This window comes from Lissotriton helveticus, chromosome 8 (genome assembly GCF_964261635.1).
Source record: "Lissotriton helveticus chromosome 8, aLisHel1.1, whole genome shotgun sequence".
NCBI classification, from domain to species: Eukaryota; Metazoa; Chordata; class Amphibia; order Caudata; family Salamandridae; genus Lissotriton; species Lissotriton helveticus.
The window spans coordinates 950787913-950815280 of NC_136069.1; the positions used below are offsets into that span (position 1 = coordinate 950787913).

General features: G+C 48.0%; 1 protein-coding gene across 1 annotated transcript in view; it reads left to right on the plus strand.

Annotated features, from left to right (window-relative positions):
* POLA1 (DNA polymerase alpha 1, catalytic subunit) overlaps positions 1-27368 on the plus strand; it is a 1864208-nt gene that overhangs the window by 231014 nt on the left and 1605826 nt on the right. The window contains exon 13 of the mRNA XM_078657805.1: positions 17643-17717. Coding sequence (XP_078513931.1) covers positions 17643-17717 — 75 coding nt within the window. The remainder of the gene's footprint in view (positions 1-17642; positions 17718-27368) is intronic.

Below are 27368 nucleotides of genomic sequence, written 5' to 3' on the forward strand. Positions count from 1 at the left end.
GGAACTCGAGCGACAGAGATCGACAAGAGCCAGCGATCGTGCCTTCCAACAGCCCGATCCACAGTGTATGCAGAGCTGAGACCCGTGGAGGCGACCTGAAGCATGGGAGCGGCCATCTTGGAAAAACCACGAAGCGCTGACCGTGCAGCACCCGAGGCTCCCTCGAAGCTGTGCATTGGAGTTTGAGAAGCTCCAGCCCGAGCAGCTTTTGCACCAAAGCTCACCCCGCCACACTCACCGAGTGCTGCGTGGGGCCCTTTTGCATCTTCCTGCTAGACGCGTTGGTCCGGTCGCTTGCCCGTTGGCTAGTGGCCCCAGAACCGACGAACCTAAGAAGTGACACAGCTAGTCTGGTTGCTCCAGACTGGCCCTCGCTCCCCTGAAAAGGAGCACCCGCTCTGACCTTGCTGGTCCGAGTATTAGGCGATCTTCGAATCCTGAGTGGGTTGCCTTTGCCAAGGTTTGTTGACTCCGATCCGGAAGCCGACACCGCCGACAGCGAGAGCCTTCGTGGGACAGCTCGTGATCCACTCCAGGACATCCTCGGTGCCCCAGAGTCCACGTGGCAGCGGAGACAAGCTTCACGACATCAACCGGATTGTGCCCGACATCGCCTGGTTCCTTCCTGGTCACTGGCTAGTGACCCAGACTCTGTCCCCTCTGCTTTCAGGTACTCTACAACTTCGATCCACCCTTGGATCGCACCGGACACTTCTCTTTTGAACGCCTGCAGCATCTTCATCTCCAGGCACCATAGAACTGCGTGACGAAACCCGACACATCTTTGCACCTGTGCACCCGCTTCCTGTGGGTGAGGTAACTCTTGAACGCCGGTGCTCCTGTAGTGGTTTACAACTCTAGTGTCTAAGTCTAAAGTTTTGTCCTTCTAGTCCAGTTGGAAGACTCTTAAAACTGTAACTCGATAACTTTTACGCACCATTGACTTTGCATTGGTGCATGCGTGTGCTTTAGGCACTGCACCCGAATCCCGCGGGCTACTCCCGTCCTAACTATTGTTAGTCCACTGTAGTCCAAGCGATTCCCAAGGCCCTAGGCCTTACCACTGACCGAATAGTGATTGTTATACCACTTTTTTGATATATGGTTTGAGTGGCCACCGGCCTCATCCATAATTGTGCAACTTTCATATGTTATATTGTGCTTTTGTTTAAACGCTTGTGCTTCATTGCTCATAAAGAGTAGTGGGGATTATTCTGAGAATAAATACATATATTTTTATAATATATAACTTGTGTGGTGTCCTTTCATTTGATATTACAGGATTGCATATGGTAAAACAGCTGGCTTCACATGCCCTCTTGAGTTAAGCCTTTAAGGCTGCTTAGTCCATGCTACCCCTAGGATAGCTTTTCTATAAGGTTGACTTACAACCACCACCATAAGGGATTGTTTGGACTGATACAAGGTGCCCACAGAACTGTGGACATCATACATCAGGCCAACTTCTCACAGTCAGATTGCAACCATATCTCGTAGGGCACTGCTCGACAATTGCAATGGTGGCTCACAAATCAGGATTGTGTAAATGGCAGAGCCCTCGTTCCTTCCCCAACCAGAGTTCACAGTGGTGATGGATGCATCCCTTCTGGGGTGGGGCGGCCACATGGGAGAGACGGAGATCAGAGGCCCCTGGTCTCCGGTTGTTCCCTGGTCGGTCCTCAGATCGGTTTGATGCTCGGAATGGTCCACCTCTTGATCTAACCAACCCATAATAGCCTTAATGGCACAGGTCAGTGGAAGGATCAAGCTGAGAAAGGAAGCGAACAGCAGGGAGGGAGATCTGAAATGACACACAATCATATATTCCTTATAGGAAATGTCATAGAACACATGCTAGCAACAACTGTAAATGTAATACCCCTTCCTATACCTGTAACAAAAAAGAACCACACCTGTAGAAGATACTTCGATACAGGCCGTACTTCTGTGTGGTAACACCACGTGTTGTGCTATAGATGCAGTGGAAATAAAACATAGAAGACACACATTGAGCATGTACCCCTTACTGTTGGAAGCAGAGTTACAACACCAATGATACCTATTAATGACTAGCTAGAGACCTACCCTTTCCTAAACTCCAATTCACATCACCGGGATAGAGCGTAGTTCCATACCACTCCTATTACCACTCCTATTACCACTGTTAAGATGGAACCAGGACAACACATGAGTAGTAACCATTTTGCTCGTACACTAGCATCCAAGCAACAATAATATAGATACATATAAATGAATCAATTTGCTAATAAGGTTACTTTACCAAATGAGCAAGTTCCAAAATAACGATGTGCTCATGTAACAAATTATAGGATAACATTCAGCGAAGTCTAGTCAAGAATTAGCCATACTAGAATGGAATGAGGTTAAGAGCTTTGTTAATGGCAAATCTACTTAAAAGCCTCACGAGCTTCCATGTGGGACTCTGTCCACTGCAATGCCCCCGTCCGACAATACCGGGCGAAGGCACTACATGTTACTGAACTCTCCTCTGCACGAGCAGCAAGCTCACTGTTAGAAATGGGATCCCCGGCTGGCCAAGGCTCGTGCCAAGACCAGTCAGAAACCACCACTCTAAGTCAGGGCAAGGGAGTTACACGCCAAGATAACCCCTGCTCACCCCCTTGGTAACGTGACACGAGCAGTAAGGCTAAATTCGGAGGCTATGTAAGTTAAGTGTTTGCGCGCGCACCCAGCAACAACACCCAAGGCCCACCACAAAGGCAACTCCACACAAGTAGCAAACACATTAGATAAAACCACACACTTTACAATGTGCCAGGCACGGGCAGAATTTACAGGGGATATATGTACAGGACAGGGCCACATGGACCACTGTCGGGAATATGCACTTTTAGGTTTAGAATACTTGTTGGAAATAGCACTTGTAGAACATAGAATAATCACTTTAGCACCAAAATAGAAAATAGAGCACACAACCAGTAACTACTGGTAATAGGTAAGTACCACCTAAGCAACCCTAACCCCCTTAGGAGAATGTCACGCAGGGAACCAGGACCTCACTAGCAACACCTGTACTAGGAAGAACTGCCTAAGTATCACTATACATTTAGGGGTATAGGCATGAACACATTACACATGATGCATAAACATACAATCAGCGGTGTAAGAAAGAACAATTGCGCAGAAATTACATAGGCCAAAACATATAGGTGTCCCCAGGCCAACTGGCCTCTCTGGGGCTGAAACGCCCTGTGTCCCAAAGTCTGGGCAGGCAGCCAAAGCAGATTGCGCAAAGCCTAAACGTGGCAGCTGCCCACTAAGTGCTGGGCAGCTGAATCCAATGGGCAAAACACACGTGGGAGCCTCGTGGGCTCGAACAACCACTGGGGCCTTAGGAGCTTCAGGGGTTCCGGAAACAAAATGGTGGGGGCTCGAAACTACAGTTGTGCCCAGGAGCCTCTTGGGCTCGGTAAACAACTTGCCCCGTCGGTGGAGCCTCGGGGCTCAAGCAACAATGCCCCAGGCTCTCGAGAAATGCCCCCGACTGCAGCAAGTAACACTGGGGGGGGGGGCACGGGGGCTCCGGAGGGGGCGGCGACGGTGTCTCTGCTCCTTGCGGGCAGACTTCAGCTATTCCCGCACCGCTCACCAGGCGGGGCTCTCCCCCTTCTCAGGGGAGCCCTGCTCGAGCCGGCGCTGGCGTCTGGGCACTTCTTCCTGCTTGCACCGGAGCGCGGGGTGGGCTCCCGTCCGCTTCTCGTTTGCTCTGGCGGCCCCGCCCACGTCACCAGAGGCTGCCTGACTTCTGGGTTTAGCCGGGCAGCGGATTTAGTGGGTCCCGGGCTGCGGCGGTGAATTCTCTCCTCAATACGGGGTGGGCTCCCGTAAATTAAAGAAATAAAACAGGGTGGGCACCTGTTCGGGATAATCAAAAATGGCACAAGCCCCTGGCGGGGTGGGCACCCATCAGGGGTCAAATTAAAGGCAAATGAGCGGGGTGGCACCCGCGCCGCAGCCAGCAAAACACGGGGAAAATACCGGGTGGGCACCGGCTACGACAGAAAGCGCTCCCAAGGCGCTAGGGGGATAATTACAGCGCTCCCAAGTGCTAGTGGCAAAATAAAGCGCTCCCAAGCGCTTGATGCCCAGAAGTCCAGGGCAAGTCACAGCCAAAAAAGTCCTTTAGGAGGTGGGGGGGCAAGGCTGGGCCCAGAGCCAGCTCACAGGGTCCTCCTAGGCAGGGAGGCAATACCCAGTGGCGGTCCTGCTGGCGCCCAGCAGCAGCCCCCCTCAGGAAAAGGATCCAGGAAGAGAGAACCCTTTGCAAGGGGACACAGCCCCTTTATATACATTAACTCCCTTTGTCTCCGGGTGCAGGGGTGGGGGAAAAACCAGTCGCAGCTGGTTTTGGAGCACTCTTGACGTGCTCCGCCACCCTTCCTATTCACTAGTTAGGCTAGGGTCATCAGTCGCACCACAGGGGGCGGAGCCAGCATTGTGTGGGGAAAGCCCAACCCTATTCAGGTCCCAGGTGCACCCCTCCCTCACATCAGAATGCTAATCTCTCCACTCACCACCGGGGCAGACCCATCCAGACTCATGGAGCCAGGCTCACCAGCCAGCTCCAGCCAATCACAAGATAGACACAAATTACACAAACATGTCATCTTCTAGAAGTGACACTTCCACACTAGACACAATCACGCCGCATACATCATTGTGCAGCATTTAATCAACAAGTCCGCACATACCAAACTCGAGCCTGCACACCTCACACATCGGGAACTACCAGGGACACAGACATTCCCCATGCATTTTTATGGGAGGGCAGGCCAATGTCACCACACACACTCAGAGTGCGCACGCACTTTCCACTGGGACACAGTGAAAGTGCGCAGAAGCTAAAAATCACCATCACCAGGTCACCATTAAAAGCAAAAAAAAAGTTCAGGGGTGAACCTGCCAGAAGGTACAAGTCCAACACTCCCCAACGGAGAACGTGCTTAGCTGCTGGCCGGAATCACACAGGTGCCAAACCTCCTCCACACGAGCAGCCGCTCACCAACGGAGGAGGTATCGCCAGAAACAATAAGACAAGGAGTGAGAATTGGTGCAAAAGCATTCTTACCAGATCTCTCCTCCAGGAACTCCCAAGCAGGTTCTATGGGGGAAGAATTTCTGACACGATGCCGGATTCCGCTGCTTCCTTATGGGCTGTCTCTTGCCACCTCATACGTGACGTGCAAGACCCCTTGGGAGTTATGGTTTTCGGAGTAGCTGCACTATTCAGAGCAGGAAAGATGCCGCAATGATAGTGCGTTCGTGACTGGCGCATGCAACGCCGTCCTGGCTCCACATCAACCTTCTGGAGCTTCAGGCGATTCGTCTTGCACTAAAGGCATTCCTTCCCTCTGTTTGTGGAAGAGTAGTTCAGGTGTCAAAGGACAACCCTACGCCATGTGGTACTGCAATAAACAGGGTGTGGTGGGGTCGTGGACCCTAAGTCGAACCTTTGGGCATGGCTGGAACATCAGGGCATGTCCCTGTGGTTCAACACCTGACTGGTTCTCTGAATACCAGGGCAGACAAACTCAGCCACAGGTACATAATCGATCACGAATGGCTTCTTCACTCGGAGGTGGTGCAAGGGCTCTTTCAGCAGTGGGGAGAGCCTTGGTTAGATCTATTCGCCACTGAAGAGAACGCACAATATCAGTGTTCTGCACATTGGAATTTCCAAGGCGGCACCCGCTAGGTTGCGCATTTCGTCACAAATGGAATTGCGGCCTCCTGTACGCTTTTCCGCCTGTACTACTTCTACCCAGAGTGCTGAAGAAGATAAGCGTGACTGGGCCCAAGTCATTCTTGTGTCACTGGATTAGTACGAAGAGTCTGGTATTCCTAGCTATTACACATGGCCATCGATCCGCAGATCAGACTGCCTCTTCGTGAGGATCTTCTGTTGCAGCAGCAGGGCACTGTCCTACACCCGAACCTGTCCAGTCTCCACCTCCTTGTATGTAGATTGAGCGGCGGCAGTTGACTTCTTTCGACCTTCCTCCCGAAGTCTGTAATGCTATCTTGGCAGCCAGGCGTCCCTCCACTAAAATGGTACACGCCTGCAGATGGAAAAAATGTGTGCATGGTGCACAGCAAAGGTGGTGGAACCCCGTTTCTGCCCCTCTTTCTGAGGTTCTCTTGTTACTCATTTCTTTGGCCCAGCAGCGCTGTGCTCTATACATTCTTAAGGGCTATCTCTCAGGCATTTCCTGATCAACCTGCTCTTGTAAATAGATTACTTAAGGGCATTACTCTTCTCTTCCTTCCTATTCCTTTCATAATGCCTCGGTGGGACTTGACCTTGGTTCTGACTTATCTTATGTGTGCTCACTTTGAGCTGCTCCATAATTGTCCTCTCAGACTTAACTTCGAAAATTGCCTTCTTGGTTGACATCACCTCTGCTCGCAGGGTGAGTGAGCTGCAAGCCCTTTCTTCTAAAACTCCTTTCTTGGCTGTTCATCCGGACACGGTTGTTCTTCGCACTAGGCCTTCTTTCCTTCCCAAAGTGGTTACCTCTTTCCATATAGGACAGACCATCACTTTGCCCACCTTCTTTCTGCCTCCTCATCCTTCTAAAGAGGAAGAGCAGCTCCATCGTCTGGATCCAAAACGTGCGCTTTCCTTCTATCTGGATCACACAAGACCATTCTGGGTGGATGACCAACTCTTTGTTAGCTGCGTGGACGCCAAGAAAGGTCGGGCCGTACAAAAACGTACCATCTCTCAATGGGCTGGTCTTTGTATTAAAATCTGCTATTCCTTGGGGGGAAAAATGAACCTCCAGTGGGGTTGTGTGCCCATTCCACCACAGCGACGGACTGCTACTACTGCTTTGGCACGTGGAGTTCCCCTTCATGACATCTGCCAGGCAGCTACGAGGGCTACACTGCACACGTTTACCAAACACTCCTGCCTGGCCAGCAAAGTCTGAAGAGACTGCTTCTTCGGCCATTCGGTTCTCCAGGACTTTCTGGTGTGAACTTGGTTCGCCGAACCACCACCGGGGTTGGTATTGCTGGGGTATTTGTTCTAAGTTGAGGAATCCATAACTGTCTTTCAGATGAACAAGTTACTTACCTTCGGTAAGGATATATCTTTAAGAGACCTAAATTAGTAATGGATTCCTCACCACCCCACCTATCCTCCCTGTTCTGCGAACTGACTTCTAGCGTAAGGGACTCCCTTTCAGGGTCCTAGTTTTCGTGCACCAGTGGTCCGTGTCTTGCATCGCTCTGCGCTTTTGGCGTAGAATGTAGTGTAAAGAACGGATGTCTTCGCGCGACTCCGCCCTGATGCTGTCCGCGGATGTGACGTCAGCGAGGTCACATAAGTCTCACCCGGTGCGCTGATGTCAGTTTCCTTTTCTGCGTCCACTGCGGATTCAAATTTTGTGTTCCTTTGACCTGTTTTCAGGCCTTCTTTTAACGCCTTTGCGTTGGTAAAAGTGGGCTAATGCCTTCGGGTTTCAAGACTTGTACTTCTTGTACGCGTCGGATGTCGGCGACGAACCCTCACAATATTTATATGTGGTGTTTGGGCGAGCACCATGATTCTATGGACTGCGACGCTTGTCAGCATCTCAAGCTGAAGTCCCGGTGGGAGCGCTGGATGAAATTGCTTTCGACCCACTTGTCCAGATTGGTCTAGTCACTGCGTCTATTCCCTACCTCGGAAGAGCCCAGAAGCCGCAGATTTCGGATGATACATCGTCCTTCACCAAGGCCTCACGGGCATCGTTCGTCCGCCAGTAAGTCCTACAGTCTGTCACCAAGGCCTGGTCCTCATTCTGCAGTGGGTGCGGGTTCCTCCTGGGATGTGTGCCCTCGCCCGTCGCCACCCTATCTATCTTTTCCTGGCTTTGGGGCGACTAGGCCCAAATGGAGGCCTACGCTACGGCTCTGCAGGCTTTTTTGGGCCCCCCTCTTCCGGAGACGTCCACGGATCCCTTGCCATGCGTGGAGCCTTCCGTGGACTCGCCGGCGGCTTCAACCTCGGCGCTGACGAGTTTGGCTTCAGGTTTTGGGGGTGTGGTGTTGAGGTGCGTCTCTACTGGGTTCCCCTCTTCGACCCACGGCATCCCTGCCTCGCCGCAAAACCCCGCCGGGTTCCCTGTGGTGTCGCAGAAGGTCGCCGGGACTCATGGTTCGTCCCAGAGTCCCCCTCGCTCCTCTGGGCAGGCGGCTGTCTTATCGGAGGCTGAGCCAAAGGCTTTCCGGCGCAGACGGCTTTCCTCCCCGGCTGGCGCCACAGGTGGAGGCTGGGACCCTCGGCCCTCTACGCAGGCGGCTGCCTCGTTGGAGGTCGAGCTGGTGCCTTTTCGGCGCAGTTCACTAGCCGCTCTGGCTCGGACCCCGCCCCTTTCTCCTTTAAGCACGTGGTGGCGTAGGTCGACTCGGCGCCCCTGGGGACCACTTCTGCGCCGATCGAGGACACACAGGTGCACATGGCGGACTTCACGACGCCGTCCTCACGTTGGGTTGTCGACTCTTCTCTGGACTTCCCTTCCTCTCAGGAGGTTTGTCATCTCCTTGTCTCCTTCCCCGGAGACTGGACGCCGCGTCATTGCTTTTCCCCCGGCGTCTTCCAGGGCGGGCTCTACGCCATCTCCACGGCCACAGCATTTTGCAAATGGGTGCCCTGGTCACTCCAATCCCTATGGACAATTTGTTGGAGGTTCTCCACCAGGGCTCTGGTGGAGGGGAGCTGCGTCTTCCATTTGAAGCTTCGCTCCACAAATCTTCTGGGGGCGTCCTGCTACGGGAGATCCGGTGCCTCAGCCGCTCCTCCACCGCCATCGTCCTGCTCTGCACGATCCAGTCTGCCTTTCTTCCCACCCTTCTGCCCAGGGCCCTGTCCTGCAGACTGCTTCTCCTACTGTGTTGCTCCCTCCGTCACATGAGGCCCGGTGGTTGGACTCCTGGGGGCGTAACATCTTCGCTTTCATTAGTGCTGCTTTGTGCGCACTCAATACACTTTGTGTGTTGGTCTGGGCTACCTCCGGCCTATGGGATTCCGCGAAGTGCCTTCTGTCTCGCTCCTCACATGGAGGTGTCTGCGCTGATCCACGGCACCATGTGCTGGATAGTCGGGAGCTAGCTGCATTTATTCTCCGTTCGGCCTTGGATTTTTCTAATTCTCTTGGCCGCGCTATGGGGAGTTCTGTGGCTATCCGCCGCCATGCTTGGTTGCGGGATAGCGTCTTTTGGAGAATGTTAGGGAGCGTCTTGTTGACCTGCCTTTTGATGGGATTCTTTTATTTAACATCCACTCAGACTTCGCCTTTCAACGAATCCTTGTGGGTTCCGTCCTCCTCCCCCTCCGTAAGCTTTGGCTTGTCGGTCCTCCGGTGCTTTATGGGAGGTGTTATCCCACCTTTCTCTTTGGACCTAGTGTTTCAGTTGGCCTGTCTGTGCGTTCGGTGTGGAATGCCTTCAGGGTCCTTAGGTGGGCCCCTCTATACTGTTGGCTGCTGGTACAGCCCTTTAGCTTTGGTGTGTGTGTGTGTGTTTTTGGCTGTTGGTGAAGCCGTATAAGTCCTCCGGTTAGATCATCTGTGTCTTTTTGGCTGATTGGTAAGCCGTCTGTGGTGCTACCCACAGGTCCTTTATGTTCTTGCCTCTGCTGCAGGGTTTTTCCCTAATAGATGTTTCCATATTTTGGGACGTGTCGTGCCCTAGGTGGGGTACTTGTAGCTATTGTATAGCTCTGTCCTAAGCTGGGCGGGTGTGGATACCTTCTCGGGTTCCTCGCCTTTCCTGGCGTCACTGTATACCGTTTGGTGCGGTCTTTTTTCTTTTGTCTTAGCGCAGCTTGCGCTGCTCCAGGTTCTGTCCTGCTCGGTATTAGATTATGTTTCTATCCTTCGTCTACAGGGCTTGCCTGTTGTGCATTTTGTCCTTTGATCCTACGGAATATCTGCTTCTGTGCATTTTGCCTTCCCTCTTCAGCCTCTAGATCGCCGAACCGGCTTTTGTCATGCCGTCTACGGCGTCTGGTTGTGGTGTTTTCACCTTGTTACCCGATGTTTCAGCCTGGTACTCTGCCTTATGTTCCAGGGGGGCTAGGAAACTCCTGGTGTTCTCCTGTGTTCTGGTTGACTGCTCTAGGTCTGTACTACCTATTCTACTTTCTCTGCTGGCCGGTGCCACTTCTTTTCATGGGTCGGGGTGTGCCACTGGGGCGGTCCTTCTCTGTGGCTTGTTCTGGGCTTGCCCCTGCCTTTGTCTTGCGCTTGGCTTGCTTTGGGCACACTGCTTCATGGTATTTACTAGTTTCCTTCTGCGCACGCCTGGTCGTTATGGCCCACCGCTGTGGGCCTCGGCGTGTACCCGTGTGCTCTTGTCCCTTGCTCTGCCAGAGCTTGCGCGACTGGGTCTTCCTTCTCACGTCTGCGCTTCTCGGCTGTGGGGCCGTTCTGCCTTGTTCGCTGCCTTGGGGCTGATGCCAGTTCCGCTGTCCCTTTGCTGTGTGTTCTCCTGCTGCGGGCTCTGCCTCCGTTTCCATCTCTGCCCCTTGGACTCTGCGGGTGGTTCTTTTCTTCCTTTGGTACTCTCTTGGTGCTGTCAGTCCCTCCGGAGTTTCTGGCGGACGCCCTTTGCCCCTCGGGTAGAGATGTGGTATCCTGGCCTTCCCTTCTCCTTGTTCTTGCTTATCTTAGCTTGGTGGGGGCTGGGCCATCCTCCCTGTCCTCATGCACATCCCCCGTCGGGGCCCTGTGTTGTTCCAAGCTGGTGAGGTTCTCTAGCAGACCCTCCTCCCCTCTGGGTATGGCTAGGGTATCTATTCTATGTTAAGGAATCTGCGGCTAGTAGTCTCTATCAGATGTACAAGTTACTTACCTTTGGTAACGATGTATCTGGTAGAGACAATTCTAGCTGCTGATTCCTTCACGACCCGACCTATCTCCCCGTTCTGCGAGGGCCTTCAGTTTGGTCTTCTGCACTCACCTCCCTCCGGGTGGCTTTGTCTTCTGCGAGTGTCCTCTTTCAATTCTTCCCTGGTGGGATGCTTCTTTCTGTTTTTGTTCCACCCCCTCCTTTCTGGTACTTGGACGGTAGGTTCATGTGTGACACTCCTTGATGGTGTTGTCTTAGGGTAATTTATCGTTACTCATCTGATCTGGATTTGTTGCCCTTCACTGTTATAGATTTTTGTTGCAGACTTTGTCGTCTGTTATGACATTTTTCGCATGTTTTTCTGCCTCCGGGGTGGATATCGCTTTCATTTTACAGGGTTGCTTCTCAGAAGCGGTGCTCTGCTCTTTCCTTTTCATGCCTTTTAGTGACACAGTACCTGGCACTGTCCCTCATGGTGCTGTTCTATACCATTCGCTTCTTCCCTTTCTGTTTCACTGCTTTTCGCACACTGTTCCCATACTCTCCCAGTTTTCTTTGTGCTGGCTCTGCGTTGTGGCACGGAAAAGTTCTCAGAAGAAAACTGACGTCCGCTCGCCGGGGTGGGACTTATGTGACCTCACTGACGTCACGTCGGCGTACAGCGTCAGGGCGGAGTCCCCCGGAACCACCCCCCCCCCACTCCCCCGCGCAGAGATGCTGTGGCAAAAACATTTCCGGATCCAGTCTCATTCCTGGGATAGTTGTACATTAAGGAATCTGCGGCTAGAATCGTCTCTACCAGATACATCGTTACCGAAAGTAAGTAACTTGTACTTTTATCAGTAAAACCGAATGTCAGTGGGAAATATTGTGGCCATTTGTGTAAAATCTGCAGACTGCAGTTGTGTGCTGCCACTTCATGCTTTAGTTATGTATTTATTAAAAGTGATAGTTTTTAGACATGATTTAAGAAACATTCCTGCCCCGCCCTAATGACAATGCTGTTAATGAATTTAGAGGCAAGTCGAGGGTCATGTATTCTATATGTGGCTAGATTTGTATTATATATGGAGCAAAAGTTTAGTTTATTAAATCAAACTAGTGTTTTTGTACCGCAGACCTGCTGAACTTTCATATTTGAAGGTGCTTTCATGTGATAATGAAGAAAATGGCATTTCCGTGAATTAAAAATATATGTCCACGATTACATCATTTGAAACCGCTTATGGGTCCAGAGCATTACAATTAGGTGGAATAGATTATTTCAATCACGAGACCTGCAGGCCTAGTAAAATTTTTATGATTTTGAGGTCTGCTTAACAAATGTACGTATTACTTATGGTTGAATATATATATATATATAGATAATTCAATGCTTAACATGTATGTCACTGTATAGTTTTCATATAAGTTACTTGATTAGATACTTGCAATTTATTTATCCATCAAAATATGTAAATATAACTTCTATATCTACAATTGCTTCACTATTGAAATATTGAAAACATGTTTTTAGGTATCGCCTTTTCCCATTCCGCAGGAATGGAAAAGGAGAGAATTCTAGTGGTCAAAATACTCGTCAAACTATGGCTTTTTCTGTGCGGTTTTCTTCGAGTTCACCTGAATCACATGACCAAACAAGCACGTGCATCAGCCTCCCTCCCTCCCTCCCAATTGCATTTTTTCACGGTCGCCACCACATCAAAGGGCTTCTCCCAGCGTGCGCTCTGCGGCTTCTCCTCCCCTAATTATTCATGGCTGGCCGGCCGTACTTTCAGTTTCCCGGCCGCTCTTGTTTTCCTACCCTTTGTGTCTCCAAGATAACTTGCTATGATAGAAATGCATCGGGATTGATGTAACAATACGTAATTGTTACAACAATGCTTCAAATACAAAACTGCAGTCATATTCCTTGGCCCGCTTTAAATGTAAGCACACATTAAATACGTTTGTTTAGGAGTGCTTCTCTTTGTCTGAGAGCACTCCACGTCTTTTGTTCCCGCATCCGTTTTCTCTTCTCCCTGTCATAATCGCTCTCCTGGCTCCTCTCCCCGCCTCACTTTCTGCCCACTTCGCCCCCTGATCTCTCTGCGTCTGGCTTTCCCTTTTACATAGCACCCACAGCAACCCTTGTGTCAAACACGTAGCGATGGTGCAATTCCTGTGTTAACCATGCCGTACGGCCGCATTTTTAACATAGGATACGCTCAGTGCAACAGCGCACCCCTAATTAACATCCCTCACGGCCGCGAGGCCGTGCTTTAATGGGATACGCTCCCTTGCGTGCATGTTCAATTTCAGCACGCCCGCGCTTTAATTCCCTCCCCCTCCCTCACCACAGAGCAACCCCCCTCCCTCACCGCAAGATCGTGTGCATTTTCACTTCCCGTTCTCAACCAGCCCTCCGATTACAGCGCACCATCTAGTGTTAACCTTCCCTTGTTTAAATCATAAGTCCAAGCCAGTTGACGTTAAGCGTCCAGAGTCTGTCCGTCCCATTTTCTGTGCCACCTCCCCACCCTCCCATTGCCTCGCTCTGTACCCTGCACCCACACGCTGGCACGGCTTTTCATTCAGATGCACGGTTTTACCCTGGCCTCTTGGGCTCCACCGCACTTGTGCTCCAATGTTGCAGAATGAGGAATACGTTCCCTCCGAGGAATTACTAAATTAATAAACCGTATCTACGTCCCGTGCCCCACTGTCCATCTCTGCTCTCATCTCCTACCGCCCCGGGTTTCCTGCCTATGCCCTACACTCTCTCAGCCTTATCTTCTTCCCTCCCACGCTTGCCTCTCTCCTCCCGGACCTCTTTCCTGTGGTCGCCCCTCTTACCTTGCTGACCTGCTTTTTGCCATCTACTACTGCTTTCTACTCAGACTACTGCGATACCTGTTTCTCCCCACCGTTTTCCCACCCTTCTCAGTTACCCTCCGCTTCTAGACACCCTCTCTCCCACCCCACTCTTCTCTCTCTAACTCCCATTGCATTCGCTTTTGGCCATCTGTCTTCTGATCTTCTTGTGCGCCTCCTCCCCCTTCTAGTAGCCCACCTGTCTCTCCTTCTTAATTATCCTCGCCTCATCCAACGTTGCCTTTAATAGTTTTCTAGATTCATTCTCTGCCCTCTCCACCCCGCCGCCACCTCCATTGGTACCTTCCTGTTGTGTGATGTCATCTTCCCTGCCTCGCACAGACCCCTTCCTTCCCTCAGTCCATCCCTTTCCTGTGTCTCCAACTTTACTTCTTCCATGCCATTCTTACCTCTCCCTGACTGTTGTTCTGCCCATAGCGCTTTCTTCTGATCTCCATCTCTTCTAGCCACACTATAAATTCGACTTCACTCTGCCTTCTCCCTAAGCAAACATTTGTAATGCAATACGTCTCGCCTCTACGCATGTTTAACCTATTGGCATTATAAATGACAATGCCTTTCTATTTATTTTTTTAAAACCAAATCATAAATGGCATTCTCATTTACAATGCCAATAGCTCAAACTCAAGTAAATGCGAGACCTATTGCATTGCAAATGCTTGTGTAAATATACAAATTAGCTTAACGTAAGCTACCCTTAAGTCTGAGTTTATTAAATACAACTTACATTTGTATATATTACCTTTATACGTGTATATCCTCTATGTACTTATGTATCTGTTTATTACTTTTCTCCTACTGTGAAAAAATATTTAAAAAAACTTTCTCTCCAGTGCACTGGTCTATGCTTCACCCTATATCTCTCAAGATTTCCTACCTCCACTCTGACTCATCCCAATCCTCATTCTACCACTATGATCTCCAAAATAACATTGTAGACTCTTTTTCATTAGACTCCTCCCAAAAACTCATTTTTACTACTACTATGATCTCTTTAATCCATTTCTGGAGCATCTTCCCTCCTCCATATCTCGTTTACCCTTCCCAAATCCCCTCGTACTACTATGATCTCCCCAAAAACACTTTCTAGACCAGGGGTCTCCAACCTTTTCTGTAATGAGCTGTTTATGCTCAATGAAAATTATCCCGAGCTATTGATATTATTAGTGTTGTAATAATGACCACACCAGACAAGATTATCTTGGTAGCCACCCTATGCAAGATTAACAGCAGTGGTCACCTCAGTGCACGTTTGCCAGCAATTATAACTTCAGTGCAGCAGGCATGGTTGCCAGAAGCAATGTAAAAATAATTTGTCAATTTAGAATGCCTTTGTATGGATAATACACAGCAGCAGCTGCAACCCCTGGCACCACGGTAATAATATCGGTAATAGGTTTCCTCTAGTGCTACATGATTTAGGACATACATTTCAGCTTTAAATACATTTTGGAAATTCAACCATTTTTCTCCAAACAAGCTTATGAGGTCTGAAAATACATTTTCATCTCAAAAACACTTTTCAATTTTAGTATACATATATTCATCCAAGCAAAAGACTAAAATTTAGTAAACTGGATTGCTCTCAGGAGAGCTTACAGGTACCTGGAGTGCTACCAGTAGCTTACAAGCTATTCGTGAAGAAGCCTGTTCTATACTCTTCCATCCCTCCATTATCCTTTTCAATCCAGCTAACAGGCTCACATGTACACTGCTAAATTTAAATCCCATTTCCCTATACTAATTTGCCACTAATCCTTCTTGGGTTCCAAAGTAGCATGCTCGTCGGGGTAGTAAGAACTATATAAACAGTTACAAGCATAATATTCTCTGAAGTACCATTCACCTCCAGAAGCTGGCTAAAACGAAGATCCCACAGACGCCTATTCACAAAGGCATTGTGGATTAAATAAAGTATGACTCCTTTAGTACTCTTTTACATACTCTTGCATGTCTCTGTAAATTAGCCTAAAAAATCCCAAAGTGAAAAAAATGGCAAAATTACGAGAATATTCATATGCAATTAGTACAAATAGAAAGGACCAGGCTCTACCCATTCTGATGCATGTGCAAAACTCTATGAACTTTTACAAATGCGACACCTTTGTCTGCTTTCTTCCAGAGCAACCAATATCCCATAGCAAAGGGTTAATTTTACTGGTTATTGAATGCAGCATTAAAAGTAAAACATCTGCACAACAACACTTAACAGGACGCGTTACATGATTTCACTTACACACGGCTGGACGTCTTTCCTTGTTTTACTACAGCACTATTGCTTCCCAAGTGATCTGTTCAGAGATCAAAGCATAATAACCACCCGTAAAGGAAACCACGTAATATTTCAATCTAATGTCTGAAAGAATACCTTAAAACTGCAAATGGCAAATGTTTTTAGAAGAATGGTTTTTTGTCCATGGCAGTTGGAGCGGTCTCCATTAGTGTGAAATGTTCATGAAACTCATCAGACACTGTATAGTTCACACTAATTTAAGTATGCTCAATCCTCAAAAACTCTATTCCCCACTACTCAAATTACCATTGTCCAAACCAGAAACCTCTATGGCATTGTCATGTCTTGTCATTAATCAGAAGTTCTCGACCAAAATAAATTGAGCTGCAAACACCACTAAACATCGAAGAAATGAAAACCATTTTCACTATAAACAAATGTGATGAGATGCATTGTTGCTTTTGCAGTAAAACATCAGCACACCAGCACTTAAAGTCAGTGTCTGTGAAAAAGAAAAATGCACAAATGGGCACAATCATGTTGCAAGCCATTTCATGTGATAGTGCAAATAATCAGCAGTCTTAAACTAACTCCCCCCCCTGTTACCAAAAACCTCCAACCTGTATAGGACCTATACCTCTGGTCACACATCAGAGGCTGTGTAGTCCCCACATCAATGAAATAATTCATGGACGTGCACCACACGCGATGCAGAAGACGAATTACATTTATTGCTATCATATCTCCTGTTAAAGGTAGTGACCACCCATTTAAAGGCCTGCCTTGAATCCATCAAACTCTGGACAAACCAGCCTAGGACTCTGATGGAGCACTGTTGAAAGTAAAAAATACACAACTTCAGAACGACATGACGGATGGTCTTCATTGTTGCACCTGTCAACTTAGGTGCTTTTGTGCATCAGATCACATCTTAATGCAACGTTTCTACCTTCTTGCTAATTCGCTAGGGTTTACCAGCGCAGATAACTGAAAACAGTTACCAGGCTTAACCCATCCTTATGCACTTGCACAATCTCTTCACCACAAACCCTTGGAATTTGTGGTAGGACTCCACAAACATGCCTATTCCAGTCAGCGGTTGCAGCTTATTCCCATAGAAACGCTGACCACTTCATTCACATTTGAGCAAATTAACTGCCAAGTGATTACGTACCTAAGTTTCCACTGCATCAAACATAAATGCTGCTGGATGCTTCTGAGCACATTTAGGAACTACACCAATGCGACTTTTTGCAACTTTGACAATCTTCCCCATACCCATCAAGGGAAAAGCCCAAAATCTTTTCTGAGACGTATAAAATTCACAATCTCAAAAAAATCTGGAGTTTGATATAAGTAACACACTTATGCCAATATGTGATAAGAATATTTAGTTTACATTCTAGCTCCTTGGTCTGCCACAGCATCTCTCATAACCAAGCACTACAATGAATGTGGCCACCTCTAAAAAAAAAAAAAAAAAAAAAAAACATTGTGATTGAACGATCCACTCCCACGGACATGTTTTCCTCTCATTTAGAAAGTGACTGCTTCACCTTGGTGTGTCACTTATGATAACACTGTATTGCTCCATTCCTGTTTTTGTGTTCAATATTTCAGATATTATTGCATTATGAAACTTGTTTTCATTTCATAGAAAGTTGAAAAGAATTATGCCTTCGAGATCCCAGATGTCCCAGCCAACTCTGAATACTTAGAAGTGCGATACTCGGTGAGTATGGACACAAATGTTCTTTAATTTCGGTGGTATGAATACATCCCCTTTTCTTCTGTTTGACTGACTATACTTGTCACGTTGATGCACAAGTTTGCAGTATGTCAGCAGTGTCTCTTTGGAAGTTTCTTACTGTGGTTAAGTTTTGAATTTGCGTTGTCTGAATCCTATTTCACTCAGTTGTAAGACACTTGAATAGAGCTGAAGAAATAAACATTCACTGTTCTGCCGGTGAACAATTCTTTACTAAAAATCTGCCTGCATCTTATTTTAAGCTGTTGTGTCCCACTCCGAAAACAACCATTGATCCAAAGGCTCCCTTGACATAAAGTATCTCAAGCATTTTTTCATTTTTTAATAAATGCCATGAGGAAGTAATGAGAGCATTTTGTGGAGTTGTCTATTGAGGTTACACTTGATGTGAGATTGTCATTAAGTGGTATAGCTAGCTTATCCAATATTGAGGTATCTTTCATAAATTCACATGCCTGAATCATTGCCCGTTGTCGAGATGGAAGTCATACTGTACCATAATCGAGCAGTATTTAAATAATGCCATAGGCTAAAATGGCCCTGAGCCATGTTTTATATAGCCTATCTATATCCTTTTTAAAAAGGACTAAATGTTGAATGCAGCCAATCCGCTTCTAGCACCCTCTAGAACCTTCCCAGCAAAGACAGTTTCCCTCAGATCTTTACCGCACGTAGTTCTACTCGGTTTTCTTGTACCTTCTATGATTTTTTCCTAAAGTCTTTCATCATGTCTGAAAAGAAAGGACTCTTCCATGCCTGCCAAGATCTGTGGTAAGACAAGGGTCCATGTTGATTGTTACAAGGACTGAATGTATTGCCTCCACCCAGCCCATGAGGTAAAGCAGTGCAAACTTTGTTGCACTTTCTCTTCAAAAACACTAAGATTGGGGAGGCTGCCTTGATTCCAGCACCTTCAGGCAATGCTCGCAGACTACAAACAAAGATTTCCATCTCAAAATGTTCACAAGGAGCCGTCACTGGTTCAACCACAGTCCTTTTAAACACTGGTTTAGTCAGTGACTCATACAGTACCACGCCCTCCTATACAGCAGCCTGATCAGTCGCCCCTTCCACCTCAGACGAGAAGAGAAGGTGAAATTTCAGAACCTATGCCTCTCCTCAGTCACAATATTGAGCGGATTCCCCACCAGAAGAGATGGGTTTCCACAACTTAATGGGGAGGGCTTCTAATAGATTCCCTCTCCCTATGACTGTTAAACATACGGACTGCTTTCTGTGTGATTTTAAAGAGGAAGCTTGGAAATCCATGCGAAAAATACCAGTCTTAGACTACATCTGGCAAGAGGGACTGAAGATAATGATGGCCCTGGCCATGATACCCCATAATGAATAAGTGCAGGACCCCAGAAGATTTGGCTTCCTGCCTGACAGGCCACCCTAAATCGGATTCTGTTATTTCTCAGGCCGCACAAAGGAGATCAACGAACCCAGCCACCCTAATCTCAATCCCTCCGGATAAAGAAAGGCGAAAGCTGGACACCATGGGGAAGCGTTTCTCCCACCGTGGCTGCAACTACCATCAAGCTGCCAACGCTTTGGCTATCGTCAGTTGCTATGATAGACCGATGTGGTCGAACATGGCCTCCTTACTAGACTTCATTCCGGAGGACAAGAAGCAGGAAGCCAGAAAAATCCTCTTAGAAGGAGAGCGGGCATCCTCTGAGACAATCTACTGCGCTATGGACATAGCCAGCACAGGGTTTTGCCAGTTGGCAAGTGCAGTAGTCTTGAGGCACCATAGGTGGTTGAATGCCATCACCTTTAGACCGTAGGCTAAAAGTCATGAATATGACATTTGATGGGGACACTTTGTTTGGTAAACATATAAATGAGACGCTTGTATCTATCAAAAATGATAGATACAGCAAAATCTTAAGGCTCCCTCCAGTGCAGGAAAATACAGTTCAGGGGAGCAAAAGGACGTGGTTTTGCCACCTAGAGGAAACTTCCAGAGGGCACAACAATATCCGTCGCAATACCGGCAAGCCTATCAACCTGTTACCTACCACCAACCTTCCACGACCGGTTTCTCTCATCAAGGGGGCCGAAAGAGAGCATCGACCCAAAGCAGAGATAACAGGAGAAAGCAATGATCTGAACAGGGTACCAGCTCCCCCCTCCCTTTCCCCTCTTGTGGGTGTTAAGATCTCCAGTTTCTTCCAGGAATGTGAGAGTAGAACAACGGCCCGTTCTTTTTCTTCATTGCTTTTAACTGTCTCTAGCTCCTTGAAGTATAGAAACACGGATACTCTTGACATCTGCCGTGTATGAGATATAATACATTACGGCGGATCCTTGAAAGCCCTATTCCTGATGAGGCCCGAGAATAATAGGGCTGAAACGCGTCGACATTTGTTTTGAAGACACCATTGAAAAATTCAAGAATACAAAAATTAAATTAGAAGTATAAAGAATAGAGGTTGAAGTAATAAACATCCCAGGCTCCTGTGTTATTGAGTAATCTTCTTTTGATGGAATGCCTTTTGTGAATTTTTTTTGAAGCATCCTTCTTTTGATAAATAGGGCTATGACACATGTCCAAAATGTTAGTTTGTCAAAAATGTAAATAGTGTGTGTATATATTGGTCTTTGTATTGGGCATATTTGTTGTGTGTATATGTATGTATGTATGTATGTATGTGTATATATATATATATATATATATATATATATATATATATATATATATATATATATATATGTGTGTGTTCTAAAAAAAGAAGATTTTTATCTATATTAACTTTTGATAAAAATGGCTAAATAAACATAGTTTGTTTGTGTAACTGTTTTTGGGTTGCCTTTGATCTTAAATGGTAAAACAATTTGATTTTTAATGTGATTAAATCAGGATAGGAAGGGAAAATGTGTTGATCTCTATCCTTTAGTTGGTGATTATTATTTCCTAAGCATAATTTGTTTTATTGAACTTTGTATCTTACCCAGATGCCGCTGGGTTACTTGGGTTACCACCTGTGTAATGAGGTGCTACTCTGATTCAGGCAAGTGAATCTATGAAAGATACCCCAATACTGGATAAGAAAGTAAGTTACTTACCTGTGAATAGGGTTATCCAGTATTGGTATCGATCATAGATTCAAATGCAGCAACCCTGCTCCCTGTAGCTGCTGTTTCCATATTATTCATTAAGATATTCGCTTCTCACTTGTGCTGGGAAAATCCGAGGGAAACTGCCTCTGATGGGAAGTTTCTAGATGGTGCTAGCAGCCGATTGGCTGCATTCTACATTTAGACCTTTTTAGGTCTCGGCAAGCGAAGGCTGCGCTTGCGTGCTTTCTACATTAAGCCCTTTTAGGTCTCGGCTAGCGAAGGCTGCGCTTGCGCAGTCTCGCTGGCGAGATTTTGTTTCTTAGTATGGGGGCTTGAACCTGCCCCTCTTCTCCATTGGCTGGCCTCCTAAAAGCTGGACAGCCATTGGAGAAGAGGTTTGTCTTGCCATTTAAGCCCCGTCTTTTTGGGATTCGAGGGTGTGTTTTTTGGCTTCTTTCTCTCCGTGATGTCCTCATTCCAAAACACGCCCCCCCATCACGCTGCCTGCAAGCCCAAGTCGGCACTCCGATTGGTTGACAACTACCATATAAACACTACCATTGGTGTTCCTTATTAACCAATCAGAGGGCTGACTGGCGCGTGCAGGCAACGTGAGCAGACAACAGGCAATAGCAGCACTTCTCAGAAGCATGTTTGTACTGGGCAGGGAGGGAGGGGGGCAGGAGAGCGTTTCTGCGCATCACTGCATGGTTGTTACTAGCAGGTGCCCACCCTGCTTATCTTGTTATGGATACGGGCGCCACCCCGTGACTTTTACCCGTGTTTTAAATATTTAATTTGCACGGGTGCCTACCCCGCGACTGCGGCGTAGTTACAGCGGGTGCCCACCCCGCTATTTATCATCGCTCATGAGGGAGCCTACCCCTAGTTTTTGGCCCCGAAGAGATCACCGCCGGCCCGGGACACCCCCGCGACGTCATCAGCGATGCGTTGGGATTGGACCCAGTGCCGGGCTGTGATTGGAGGAGCCAGGGAAAACAGGAAGCGGACGGGAGCCCACCCCGTGCTCCTGTGACTGGGAGGAGGCTCGCCCCACGATCACAAGGGCGACGTTTGCACCCGGGGACCCCAAGAGCAAGGGAGAGCCCCGTGGTGCCCAGTGAGAGGAGGAAGAGCGAGACCAGGAGAAACAGCGGCCTGCCTCCCGTAGGGGCTCCCATGTGAGTAAGGGGAGCCCCACCCAGGCAAGACCGTCCGGAGCCTCGAGGGTTCCACCGAGAAGTAACCCGGAGCCCGGGGTGCAGCCCAACAGCTGCCTGGAGCCCCCGCTAGGCACCCCCGGCGGGGCTGAGGCGGTCCACACTTCCATGAGAACTCAGCTTTACCATGCAGTTGGAGGAGCTGGCCTGCGGCGGGGATCACTGTGCCACCAGCACTTCCCAACCGCAGCGCTCCCGCGGCACGGCGCACTCCGGCTGCGGCGATGACTTCATGGCCTCCGGTTCTCTAGATGCCCTTCCCTCTCTCCCTCTCTGGCTGCCATGCTGCCTCGTCTTGGGCCAGCGGGCCACCGTTCAAGGCCAGGCTCCCCCCCCCCCCTTCCCCGTGGAGCACAGCGCATCCCTGGGCCGCCCCCAGCACCCAGCATCCCTTTAACTGCACTCCCTCACTACCCTGGACCCTGCCGGTGCCTGCCTGTATCTACCCCAGTGTCAGCTCCCTGCACTCTGTCCCATCTGCTCCCCAAAGTTCCCTCTAACTGCCCCCTCACTTGAATCCGTAGCTGCCCCAACCCTACGGTCTGCCCCCGACCCCGCCAGTGCCTGCCCTCATCTACCCCAGTGAGTGTCCGCTCTCTCCACTCTGTGCTCCTTCACACTCTGCCCCCATCTGCTCCCCAAAGTTCCCTCTAACTGCCCCTTCTCTTGCATCCGTACCTGCCCCAACCCCCTCTCTGCCCTGGACCCCGCCAGTGCCTGCCGGCATCTACCCCAGTGTCCTCTCCCCCCACTGTCTGCCCCGTCTGCTCCCCAAAGTTCATTCTAACTGACCCTTCTCGCCCCCATACCTTCCCCAACCCCCAGCCTACCATGGACCCCGCCGGGGCCTGCCCTCATATACCCAGAGTGCCAGCTCCCGCCACTCTCTGCCCCGTCTCTTCCTTAAGTTCCCTCTAACTGCCCCTTCTCTTACATCCCTACCTGCCCCAACTCCCGCTCTGCCCTGGACCCCTGTGGTAAATAAATAATTAATTACCGGTACTATTTTTGAATACATTGAATAAAACAGATACCTCGAATCCTGTCTCTTATTTATTGAGCTATCTGAGTATAGCAGGCTTTAATCAGGCATAAGGGAAGGGACAGGAACGGGATAGCCTGCACGGAAATAGAATGGATGGCAGCTGCAATGCCTCATCGACAGTGCAGCATATATATAGTATCATACATTACATTACATTGCATACAATAGGCGTAGCAGTAGGCGTAGCAGTCGCGAAAGATAAGGACACATTGATGGAAGAAGAAGGCGTGTACAGGGCGTGCACTGAGACATGTGATGTGAAACGTCATAGAAATGTCATGAGTGGGCGGAAACATGGAGGGGGCTACCTGAGAGCAGCTGGGACCTTTAACCTAGTGGTGCGCGCAAACGGGCAATGACGTGTTACCAGGGAGAACTGGGGGCTATGACTTCTGCACTAGAAGAGGAGACTAAAGTCTACGGTGTCAGGACGACATGTACCTATGGCATATCTGGTATCTTGTGTTTGGAGTACATGTTGATAGAAACTAAAAGTTATCAGGGCAGAGGCTACTTGACTCTAAGGCTGGTGCATGCATATATTCTTCGTGTAATGCGTGGGCTATGAATCTTCTATGAATATTAATACAGTAATTCTCTTACATGGAGACATAAAGACTAGACTATAGCTGAAGCTGTTTATACGGTTCAGTAGCTAAGGAATGCAAAGACGAGGAGTTGAACTGATAACTAGAAGCATAACATACTCTTGGCAGACTGGCAGGCAGAGCTGGGCACCGCGCTGCGCGAAAGGAAGTAAGTGAAGGGTCAGGGATGCAGGTGGGGGCTGCATCGCTCCTCGGAGTGAGTTCAGGAGACTGGAGCTTGAATCTGGTGTCCGGGCCCTTTTGAGGCCTAGAAACGGGGACAATTCAATGAATTAACGTGTACACTGTAAATCGTGGTAACATGGGCCTAATACTTGTTGCTTTCATGAGAACTGGAAACTGGCATACTAGAGTTGGACACAACTATAATTGCGTCTTTAATCGATCATAGGGGGATACATATGCATATTAATCATGCACATATAACATAGGATGGGGAACACGTAGGCACATATAACATGGCAAAATTTACTTTTCCACATTCCCTCCTTGTGCCCTACGTTTCCATCAGGAAACATCAATATTCATGATACCATCTATCTGTTCATATAGCATCATTTGCTCGTCTCGAATTGTCTTGGAACGGGACTTAGGACTAGGAATACAGGATGTAGCGCACAAGCCGCAAATCGCAGGGCCACATTGTAAACAGAGGCAGCAACTGAATATGATCATTACTGCTATACCTAGGAATGACAATACTTTCCATCCCCAGGCAGATATGATACTCCAGAGCCAACCGGACCATGTCCAGGTGCCTGGATCTTGGTGTAACTGATGGGCAATTTTATGAAGTCTGGTTATAGCTGAATAAACAGACGGCGCGTTATTAGGAATGAAAATGCAGCAACTAGATCCGATGACTCTACAAGCTCCTCCTCTATCGGCCAATATGACGTCAAGAACGAGACGATTTTGGAGCACGACAAATCTAATGGCAGATTGCTCTTCGGTTAAGTTACCTAGAGCGGAAGTAGTCTCATTCACTACTGCTTCAAGGGTTCTGGTTAACCTACGTATTAACTTACTATTCTGGACAGGGTCTATAAAGAAAAAGAAACCTTTATTGAAGTCTTGATATTGTTCTAGAGTAGTTTCAGTTTGATCGACAATTGGGGACTCAGTCTCCCTTCTATGTCTAACGTGTACTAGATGTGTGTTTCTGTGATAATCGGATGGGGCTAGAAAAACTGGTGGCAGTAGGAAGGCAATGTAACAGGTTCCATCCCAATCGAGGGGCAGACGAACATATGCGGTCTGACCACAAACAAAATAAGAATGACGTGAGGCTTTGAAAATAGATTTCCCACTGTCACTATACTCGACCACAGTAGTACAATCACTATGTCCTACATGTGCGGAACCATTCTTTCTGACACATAATTCGCCTTTGACGGGTAGGACTGAAATAGCAGGCAAATCTGGAGTAGTATCGGACTGAACATTCAAAACCATGAAATTCGAGGAATAATTACCTAAATAATATACTTCATTTTCTAGATCTAACCCTGTTCTATGGGAAAGACCTTGCTTGTCTGGGAAACGTGTTCTATTCAGAAGGGACATATCAGTGGAGGATGACGTTAATGTGGACCATGCTCCACACGAACCATTGTGTGAAAACGGATAAGGAAAGAGTGGCAGAACTCCCTTCGGTGTCTGGAAAGGGGGAAGTCGACCACACACCCAACAATTAGTGGCATTGCTGGTCTGGTGTGAATAGTGTAACATTCTGATAAATGTGTTATTACGCATAGCAAGACGATAGGATAACTCGTGAGGAGGCAGGTCACTAAATGTGTGCTCTACTGTAACATTAGGAAACATATGTACATGTGAAATAGGAAAACATAAATGTAAAGCATAACTTATGCATGTAACCATAAGACTCAAGAATAATAAAAAGAATAGAACGATAATACATCTTTTAGAGTTTTGACTAACTCTCTCACTGTGTGGGTCTGTCTCATACATGTCAGGAACCTGTCTAACCGTTTCACCCGAGAGGGACTTAGACAATTAAACTGGCTGACTTATTTTACTAGACCGGAGTTTTGCTTTATACTCCTGCTGCGGAGTTTTCTCTAACAGGGGAAGTTTAGAGTCTGTGTCTGGACAGTCCTTAAGAATAGGGCAGTCTTTGATAAATGTCTTTGGCCGCAATCCATGGAATTTCTTGATGTGGCTGGTATGCACCTAGCCCTTGCGTCCTTCGAGCTTGACGGCGGTCCTTGTTGTTAATAACACCAGCTGGGGCTCCTTCCAACGGGGCTCCAACGGACTTGAACGATCAAAATTGCGCACCAGGACGAAATCCCCTGGAACGACTTCATGCAGTTTCACCTCAGTGTTGTCTGGAAAAGCAGCGGCAACCTGTGAACGACAAGAGTGTAGGGCAGACATCAAGGAAGCTAGGTAATCTGTCAGCATATTACTGGAAACGTCTGTAATCTTTCGGGGCATAGGTGTACCCCACATATTAGGAGGACGGCCGAATACGACCTCGTACGGGGACAGACCTGATCTAGAGTGTGCAACCATTCTCATATAAAAAAGAGCAACTGGCAGGGCTACTAACCAATCTACACCTTTCTCTGCGCATACTTTTGCAATGCGGATTTTCAATGTCTGATTATGTCTCTCTACGAGACCGGCTGCTTCAGGATGGTGTACACAATGGAACTTCCACTGGTACCCTAGCAGAAGGGAAACTTGTTTCATGAGTTCAGATGAGAATGGCTGGCCGTTGTCTGAATACACGACCCTTGGTAATCCAAAGCGGGGAAAATACTCACGAACCAACTGCCTGGCAGTGGTCGCGGCAGTGTAATCTGGAACCGGATATGCTTCTGTCCATCTGGACAAAGCACATACAACTACGAGGACATACTTGAAACCTCGACATCTCTCCATCTGAATATAATCCATCTGGAGGACTTCAAAAGGGTGGTCAGGAGGATGGAATCCACCTTGTTCCACCGGGACACTTTTACCTGGATTGAACTGACAACAGATCATGCAGGTACGTACTTTCTGCTTGGCTGCTGCTCGTAAATGCTTGTTGAACCAAATGTTCTGGATACTGTCTAACATGGCCTTTTCTCCTAGGTGTACTGGACTATGTGCGGTATTAATAATGACTTGAACCATTGAGTCGGGGAGAAACCATGTGGCTTTTCCCTTCGTCAACCATCCCTGATCTGTCTGGACCCCTCCTTGTTCGGACCATTTCTTGATTTCATCTGGAGTGGCATGTGACTGTATATCTATTACATCTTGTGTAGGGTCCTTAACTGTCATACAAGTAGTCTGATCTGGAATGAGTGTCTGTGTCGTGTTAACTGGAATGTCTGGAGTCTGAGCTGTAAGCTTGGCTGTTCGATCTGCCAGGTCGTTACCCTGGGAAATGATGTCAGTAACTTTCGTATGTGCCTTGCACTTCATAATGGCAATAGCTGTCGGTAAATGTATTACATCTAACAGAGCTTGAATGAGGAGACCATGCTGAATCTTAGTTCCATGAGAAGTCATGAAACCTCTTTCTTTCCAGAGCACTCCAAAGTCGTGTACGACTCCGAATGCATAACGTGAATCTGTATATATGTTAACTTTCAGGTTCTTGGCACGTATACAGGCTTGGGTCAGAGCGACTAGCTCTGCTGCTTGAGCAGAC